Source organism: Coptis chinensis, chromosome 7, assembly GCF_015680905.1.
Source record: "Coptis chinensis isolate HL-2020 chromosome 7, ASM1568090v1, whole genome shotgun sequence".
NCBI classification, from domain to species: Eukaryota; Viridiplantae; Streptophyta; class Magnoliopsida; order Ranunculales; family Ranunculaceae; genus Coptis; species Coptis chinensis.
In genome coordinates this window covers 31,167,132-31,176,591 of record NC_141462.1, presented here as the reverse complement: position 1 = coordinate 31,176,591, position 9,460 = coordinate 31,167,132, and the positions used below count along the sequence as shown (strand labels likewise).

Here is a 9,460-nt window from a genome sequence, read left to right as displayed (position 1 = left end):
TATTATTTTGGTTTATTATGAAAATGTCATAAATTATTAATGAATAATTATTTCGGGGGATGACCTTCATGAGATATGGAGACAAGCATTCGTGTAAATGATGGCTTGCGCTCCTCGGTATTCGCTTCTACAGTGAGAGAGAGAGAGACTTCTTTCGTGCTCATGTGGATTATGACGATTTGCAACGCCAGATTGATGAGTTCTGAGGGCTCGGATTGATCGCACTGAGGGAGTTCATCATCGGCATGGAATGACGGAGAGTTCAAAGACAAGGACGGATCGAGGAGGAGTTCACGGCAGAGGAGGCGATGTAGGATAGTCTAGGAGGTTGTTGTATGGCGATTATTATTATGTTGTGTGATTTAGAATTGTTCATTTGATCATTTTGATATGTTGTGTGATTATTATTATGTTGTGTGATTTAGAATTTATTTCCTTTGATTTAGCAAATGAATTACAATTTTTATTAATAAGCGACAACTAATACATGATTGCAAAAACATCAAATAAAAATAAATAAATAAAAGATAACTATTACATATCACCCCTTATTACATACTACTAGAGTTACTCTAATTATCAAGCCGGTCATCATTTTCTTCATCATTGGCTTCTTCGTTGTTGGAAGCTTCATTTGTACTACTTGCTCTTTTTTTTTTCATATTTAGCTACAATTGCATCTTGTTTTGAACGAGGATTGACATTGTCGAGTGACATTGCCAACAACCTAGTCTCATTTTCCTCCTCTCTAACACGGAGTTTTTCTTGCTTCAAAAATAACTTTTTTTGTGTCTTCTCTTGCTTCAATTTCATCATACTTTGAAATTGCTCATTTTGAATCTCTTCTTTATTTCTTCGACTTTCTTTAAAAGCTTCAAGAAAATCATCCATATTTTTAGCAGTGGATGCAACATTACCCTCAACAGTAGAAGCAACTTTCTTGTTCTTCTCAATTTCTTTGCTCTGCTTCCTACCGACTGACCTCTCCAAAAAACCTTGATCTTGCTAGGATTGACTCAGTACAGTGAAGGTGAAGGGTAGAGTAAAGGCGTTGAAGGGTTGGGGTTGAGGGTGAAGAATCAAAACCTTCAACATCTCGGATCTTGCTTTCTTCTTTGGTCTTGGAGCAAGCGTTTGATTTGAATGAGTTCTTTGCCACTTTGGTGTATTTTTGACTAGATTATAACAATCTTGCCATATCCAAGGTTTTCCAAAAGTAGCCGATAAGTTGTGTTGCGTGATCCGAAAGCTACGTTTATAAAAAAAAAAAAAAAATCAATATCAAGTAGTATATAAAATGAAGTATAAATTAAACGAAGTATAAACGAATCTTACAATGTCTTCACGCCCCCACCGGCTTGGAGGTTGTTCTTCAAGCTTTTCGAGTATAACATGATATTTGTTGAAGAACGGTAAAATAATCGCCCAACGTTGTGAGACTCCCTTCCACTTTACGGTTGGCGGTCAAAACCTTGAATTTGATTCATTCTAGCCATAATTGTTTCCCAATAAACTTGACCCGATTGATCATTCCCTACTATAGGATCTTCTCAATCTCAATCCATGCTCTAGTAAGAGCAATATTTTCTTCATTTGTCCAACTTGGACCCCTTCCTTGTTTTGGTTGTGACATTGAGAAAGTGTTATGTGTGAAAGGTTGAGAGTGTTGTGTGTGAAATGGTTGAGAGTGTTGTGTGTGAAAATGAAGAAGGAGATGAGTGTAGATATAGGAGGTAGAAATCCGGCCGTTTTTTGCCCGTTTTTTGCCCGTTGAAGCACGCGAGGCGCGCCCGATAGTAGTGGTGGCGACGATAATGGCGCCGCCTTGGTAATGGGTGAGCGACATTACTATTATTAAAGCCGCGATCGCATCCAAATTGCCAAATTTGCGAACAAGAATGCGAACAAGCAGGTGATGCGACCACCTAGAGTTGGGATTCCGGGAAATTCCGACGCATTTCTTCAAATTTGAAGAATGCGACCACGGATACGTCCACCTAGAGATGCTCTTAGAGGAGGAAGTATACATGGATATGCCTCCAGGTGTGAAGAACCATCCCAAAGATGTTGGGAAAGTGTGTAAACTAAAAAAGGCTTTGTATGGCCTGAAACAGTCTCCAAGAGCTTGGTTTGGAAGACTTACACAGTCAATGAAAGTTTTTGGGTACAAACAGAGCAATTCTGACCATACCTTGTTTATCAAACACAAGGATGGTAAGATTACAGCCCTAATTGTGTATGTTGATGATATGATCGTTACAGGAGATGATCCGAAGGAAATAAATGAATTGCAGAAGTATTTGTTGAAGGAATTTGAAATGAAGGATCTAGGACAACTAAAATATTTTCTGGGTATTGAAGTTGCAAGGTCTAAAAAGGGGATTTCACTCTCACGAGGAGGAAGTATGTCCTTGATTTTGCTCTGAAATCGGGATGTTGGATTGCAAACCAATGGAGACACCCATTGAGATGAATCACGAACTTCGCCATTCATGGACCAAGTTCCTACCGATAAATGCGGTATCAACGCCTTGTAGGAAGGTTAATCTATCTATCTCATACTAGACCGATATTGCTTATCTTTGTGGAGTGTGGTTAGTCAATTTATGCATTGTCTAGTGAATATGGATGCATCTTTCATTATCCGAAGTATTTGAAAAAGCACCTGGCAAAGGGTTACTATTTGGAAAGTATGATGCATTGGATGTTGTTGGATACACAGATGCAGATTGGGCTGGCGATAAAACTGATAGACGGTCTACATCAGGATATTTCACTTTTGTCGGTGGAAATCTTGTCACTTGGCGTAGTAAATGAAAAGTTGTTGCCGATTGAGTCAGAAATTGAATTTCGAGGTATGGCACAGGGAGTATGTGAATTGTTATGGATTCGTACTGTCTTGATGGAATTGGGATTCGAACGTCAAAAGCCTATGGATTTACATTGTGATAATAAAGCCACCATTCAAATTGCACATAATCCAGTTCAGCATGATAGGACAAAGCATGTGGAGGTTGATCGACATTTTATTAAAGAAAATCTTGACAGGAAGGTTATTCGTTTTCTGTTTGTAACCTCTGAGGAGCAATTAGCTGATGTTCTTACCAAAGGTGTATCCCACAAGGTGTTTGACAGCTCAGTTGACAAGTTGGGCATGATTGACATCTATGCACCAACTTGATAGGGAGTGTAGAAAGTTGTATTCTGCTTTCTGTGTATAGGGCGCGACCTGCGCCTAAGGCTTTTGAGATGTCCAGTAGTGATAGCGCGACCTGTGCCCTTCTCTAGCCTAGCCAGGGCGCGACCTGCGCCCCGTGTTTCTCAAGCCCACCAAATTGTATTGTTTCCTATTTTGTAAACTCTATATAAACAATTATAAGATCTTTAGAATTCAATCAAGTAAATATACACTGAATTGAATTGAATCCTCTGGTTCTACAATGTGAAGGTGGTGTCTGAGCAAGACTCCACCTGTAGGGAGAAGATTATTCAGGATTTTCCATATGAGCATCTGATTTCTGTGTGGAATAGGAAGCTGCCACATTTTTCCGAAGATAGCTGGAAGGAGAGTAGAGTTTCACCCTTGCTTCCACAGGTTAAATGGTAAGTCGATCTTGACGAGAAAATCCCCTCGTCTTTGTATGTGTCCATATCATTTTATCGGGGTAATTTACTCGATTTGGATGGACTGAATAGCATCTCTAATGGGAGTGGGGAAGTGGTTAAGAAGGTTCAGATTCCACTTCCACCTTATGTATATCAAAATTTGGATTATCCACCCAATAGTGCAGAGGTCCGCTCTCCCATAAAAGGAACCCATGGGTCTTTCCAGAAATCTACTTCATCCCCTTTTACCTATGCTCCATGCCTTCCCTTTATCCACTATGGCTCTTGCCTTGATGATACTTTTTCCTTAGGTACTTTCACATCTTCCAGAGAACCTGGCAACAATCTTCCATATTTTGCTCTCATAATTTTTGTCCAGATACAGTCCTCATTTGTGATTATTTTCCATATGAGCTTAGAATATTAACATCTCTGAATGATCTTAGCCCTAAGCCACCATTCACCTTCTTCCTACATATGACCTTCCATTTGCAAGTGTGAAGGGCTCTGCTCTTATATTCATCCAACAAACTCACTGGACACAGAGTATATTGGTTCAGTCAAGGCCCAAAATATCGAATTCGGTGAATATCAAAAAACCGATATATATCAGATATATCGGAAATATCGGAGATATCTCTTTTTTTGTTGACTAGTCAAAATTTTGTTTTGTATGTCGATATATCGGAAATATCGTCGATTATATCAAAAATATCGTCAATATATCGGTCAAAGTCAACCATATTTAATCAAAGTCAACGGATAATTTATATCGGGATATATCTTATTATATCGGAAAAATTCCAATATATATCGGGAAAAAAAGGGTTTAATATTCGGTGGATATATATCGATGTCGGTATACTAAAAAAATAATATATATCGGCGATATTTTGGGCCTTGGGTTCAGTAAGGTGGGGCTTCCTGTTTTGAGAGAGTAGGCGGAAAGACAAGTCTTGGGCCTTGGCCCAGTTTTTAATTTTCTTTTTCTTTTTTCCAAAATTATAAATACATACCCAAAACCTATTCTTCAGTTGCAGAATAAAAATAAGAGAAGAAGAAGAAGCGGAAAAGAAGAGCAGAAGCAGTTTGTTTTTCCCAGCGTAAGCAGGGCAATGAAGAGAGGGTGTTGGCCGCACCAAGAATTTCATATAAAAAACATGAGAAGCATGAAGAGAAGAAGAAGAAGAGGAGGAGGAGAAGAAGCAATCTGTTGGGATAAAGGTGGACAGCAGCAGGTGAACTGGCTTGATATGCCATCGGACGTTATGCTTGTTATATTGTTCAAGCTGGACGTGTTTCAAATTCTGTGTTACGCTCAATTTGTATGTTCTTCTTGGCTACAACTTGCCAAAGACCCTTTCCTCTATCGTTCTATACTTGTTCCAGATCGATATAATAGTAAGGCCTTGGATCTTTTATGCTCTAATAATAAGAAAGGGATGGTCCTTGGCCTTCGGGTGCTCAAGGATGCTGTCAAGAGAAGCTCTGGAGAATTGAAGGAAATCTCCCTTGCAAAGTCTTGGTGCACTGATGACTTGCTTTTGACCAGTGTTATGAAGAATATGACCGGAACGTATCTTAAATCTCTTAAACTAGCAAGTTTCCGGGAAATTACTAGAAATCAATTAACTGCATCAGCGTTTAGAAAACTCCATTTTTTGGAAGAGCTTGAGTTGAAGGACAATGATGCTTTTATTCTTGATTCTGGATATATTATACAAATAGTAAGTCGCTCTTGCCCTCGGTTGAAGTATTTTAGCTTTATTAACAACATAGGTGATAAGCGTTTTGAATCATGCTGTGAAGGAGTCGCATTTACCATTGCTGATTGCATGCCTCACTTGCGTGGCCTCCGTCTTTACTTGACCTGCCTGACAAATCAAGGCTTGCGAGCCATTATCAAGGGTTGTCCTCATCTCGAAAATCTTGATTTGCGAGGTTGTTGCTATAATGATCTACAAGAGGATTTGCAGAAAGAATGTCTGAAGAAAATCAGAGATTTATCACTTCCATCTAGTAACGTTGCTCCTCTACGACTACGACAGAACTTCCTGAGAGCTTGTAGGGGACGCATTAGTCGTCCTATAAGTGCCTGCCACTTGGCGAGAGTGATGAGGATCCAATAAGCATAGAATGAAGCGAGCCAGCTTGTTCTTCACCCATCAAGGCAAGGCTGGAAGTTTATTTTGCTGCCCGCAAAAGTAAGCATCTACTACTAGCTAGCTACGTACAATCCTTTGGTAACTTATATTTACTCATGAGTTGAATACTTGAATTTATATTTACTTTCGTGCTTTTTTCCTTAGGTTCCTGTTTTGCGTTGTTTCTTGTACTTTCATTTTATATATAGTGAAGTATTATCTTAAGAAACACACCAAGGCGCTAAGCATTATAAACTGGTGAACATGATACTAAGAGATACAAAGACGTCCTTATGGCCTTGGCGCCTTAGGCGACACCAAATTGCAGTTTGTAAAGATGCATGTAGGATCCATAATTTGAAGGGAAGATGAGACCATTTTCACTGATTATGCAGGTCGATGAGATCTGCACATCTCAGTTACACACTGAAATCTACTATCACCTAGGGCTGGAAATGGTACGGGATTCAACCCGAATCCGACCATATCCGAATCCATTTTAACGGATATGGTTTCTATGTTTGTGACTAGAATCCGACCCGAATATCCAAAAACCCAAATCATTTTAACAAGATTTATATTTTGATACCAAAAAATTAATTTATATCTTATATTTATGTATAAAAATCATTAAAATAGTGTATTATTTTGTGTTTTTTAATGGATATGGATATCTGAAATCTGACCTGAATCCGGATGGATCCTAATATGGTAAAGAGTTTTGAGTGAGAATCCGACCCGAACCCGCTCCATTTCCAGCCCTACTATCACCTCTCTCTATATTAAAGCAGAGTACATCTTATGTGGACTATCTATTTCCTAGGTGGCGCTTTCTAGAGAGAAAGGTATGCCGTATGCCACGTGGACACTTTTAAATCATAAGAAGTTTCATAATACAACATGAGCTCTTAATCTTAAGAAGTTTCCTAATACAACCACAACTCTAATAAGTCCAATCAACATCTCGCAAGGAAATTTTATACAACTCCAATCGCTAAATCAATTCTAAAAAATTATGCTAATAATTATCCGTCATTGAATTCCTCGCAAAAATTTATGTGATGTGTGGCCTTTTCTTTCTCTCCTATGTGGCACTCTAATATGCAAGATAGTCTTTTCTCTCTAGCCTAGCCACGTGGAACCTCTTTAGAGAGTTTGAGTGTATTTCCACTTTCCATAGATTTTACCAAATAAAAAAACCTTGCTAAAAAATAGGTGATTTGTAGAAGTTGATACTTGGTAGGGCACGCAGAAACTCTTTGGATAGTTTGGACTCTCAAATAAGTGAGTTTCTGAATCAAACACTTTTACTGCCCATTATACAGCACCGGCGTATTTGGAAGTTGCAAGAAATAGATTATGTATTCATCCGAAATCAGAAGAAGATAGATTTATACATAGCGGCTAGCTACCATAATACTCCCTAGCTATCATTATATTTCTTCCGATTGGCCTGGATTGTCCCTTCAGGTTGAATGTTAAGATTGTATATGGTTTCAAAGAATATGTTGGTAGTGAAGATGGACCTACGTGTTCACCTCTATGTACTCCAGTGGGTTCACTAAAAATACTTATGAGAATTGTGTTCTTTCCTTTGATGGCAGTTCACTAATGTCTCTCAGTGGACTTTTCTAAATAGTGGATGTGATCAATGAAGGGGAATTATACCTGATGAGTTTAGAGAACATTGATATAATGGTCATAGAACATTAAAAAAAAAAATACATTGTTGTAGATGGAGGGGACTATGGTGGCTTTTGCTGTAAAATTACTTGCGGTGGTTGTCATCCGATTGCCTTTGAGTTAGTGATAAGGATAAAAGCTATTTCACTACCTTGGCTAGGATAAGGAAATATAATAGTGGCAACTTTTATTGGCATATCAGTTCAAGTATCACCGTCATTCGTCAATCGGATAGGTCCTATATCATGTCTTTTATTGTTTAGTACAAGTTATATATAAGAGCTCGGGTATTCAAGAAAAAATTCACACTATGAGCTGAGGCTAAAAGACTAGGACGACGGAGTAAAAAAAAAACTGGGTCCGGGGAATACGTTGGGGTAGAAGCCTTATAATACAAGAATGTTGGTAATGGTACCATGGGATCGAAAGATCAAAGTTTCATAGATCTATCAAGTTGAATATTGAGGGGGAGTATTAAAAGAGAATATGTCTAGGAGTTCCTTCAAAATATTGTATGTAGTTGACACATTTTGTATATTGGCGGGTTTAATAACTAAGGCATCAGATTTTGTGCGACATAACTCATAACCTTTTATTGAAGCGTATACATAAAAGATCCTGGGCATCTGTGGCACTCTAATATCAAAACTTTTGAGTCTGCTACACCACGTGGATCTCTAATTGAAACCCTTCCTACTCTAATTGAAACACTTCCTACATGAAACCCTTCCTACTCTAATTGAAACACTTCCTACGTGTAATTAAGGAATAATACTACTCTAATTGAAGCACTTCCCACGTGTACTTAAAAATTTACAATCAAACAATAGCCGTGTCTGATGAATGCAACAACTATGTTATGATTTCTGCTTTTTTGAATTGAGTCTTGGTCCTGCAAGTTTGATGTGCTAGACGATTTCCTGACTCCATCAAATAAACTGGTCACTACAGAGTCTCCAAGTCCCACTAGGACTGCATCAGCATCTGCTGCAGGGCAATTCGACTGCTGGACTTGGGCCTCAGGGCTAGACCTTTCCCTATTATAGATGAAAACCCACAGCCTCCACCATTGTCCTCCATCAATGGCATATTGAGGGTGTGAGAGCCAATGTCGGTTTCAGCCTTTTGACGCCTGCGGACAGACTTCTTCAATTTCTCAGATTCACCATCCCCTACTTCAACAACTGGCATATCCTCATCCAATCCACCTTCTTCTGACAAAATGTCGTTGACCAGGCTTCTAGACTTTCTATGTCGATTTGGGGGTGGCTCAGAAAACGAAAACGGTCCATCTTCTAAGTAGTGAGCTCTGACTGTGCTGTAAACTGCCATCTCTGTTTCCATTTCTGTGTTTGTTATTCTGTGGTTTAAGACAGTAATAGCCCTGTAAACTGCTCATGGCTGGAGAAACCTTGCGTTGGGGTGACTCAAACTTGAGGGACTGTAATGATTCCAATATATCAGAGCATGCACTTCGAGATTGGGTCTGCTCAGCACTGCTTTTCCTGCAATAAGTTCCAACAAAGTATTATGAAAAGCTTGCCTATTTTTTAGGAACTATATAAGAGTCCTGCTAAAAAAATTGGTCTAGATTGTTACTGAAATTTTTTCCCTCCTGACAACACAGAGTCAAGCAATTAAAGTGATAATTACATCTACTAGAGTTATAATAATTCCAACCAACCCTACCTTAGATACAAGGAAACCAATGACTGAGAGAAGATAATGAATTTGCTTACTACAACAGCAGGGGAGTGTATGCCAAAAAATGGGACAATGTCCACCTGCAACCAGTTCTCAACTGCCGATCCCACCACAGCACCCACAACCAGTCCCCCAATAGTTATCACAGTTGATTTTCCTGCAAATAAAGGAAACCAATGACTGAGAGAAGATAATGAATTTGCTTACTACAACAGCAGGGGAGTGTATGCCAAAAAATGGGACAATGTCCACCTGCAACCAGTTCTCAACTGCCGATCCCACCACAGCACCCACAACCAGTCCCCCAATAGTTATCACAGTTG

The 9,460-nt window shown here is 39.0% G+C and overlaps 1 protein-coding gene across 1 annotated transcript; it reads left to right on the top strand.

Annotated features, from left to right (window-relative positions):
• The first annotated feature begins 4,625 nt into the window (after positions 1–4,625).
• Positions 4,626–8,937, top strand: LOC147487105 (putative F-box/LRR-repeat protein 9). Its single transcript, XM_086571803.1, has 2 exons — positions 4,626–5,810; positions 8,385–8,937. Exon 1 carries the CDS (start codon positions 4,722–4,724, stop codon positions 5,733–5,735), a length of 1,014 nt encoding a protein of 337 aa, XP_086427929.1. The 5' UTR covers positions 4,626–4,721; the 3' UTR covers positions 5,736–5,810; positions 8,385–8,937.
• Positions 8,938–9,460: the final 523 nt, after the last annotated feature.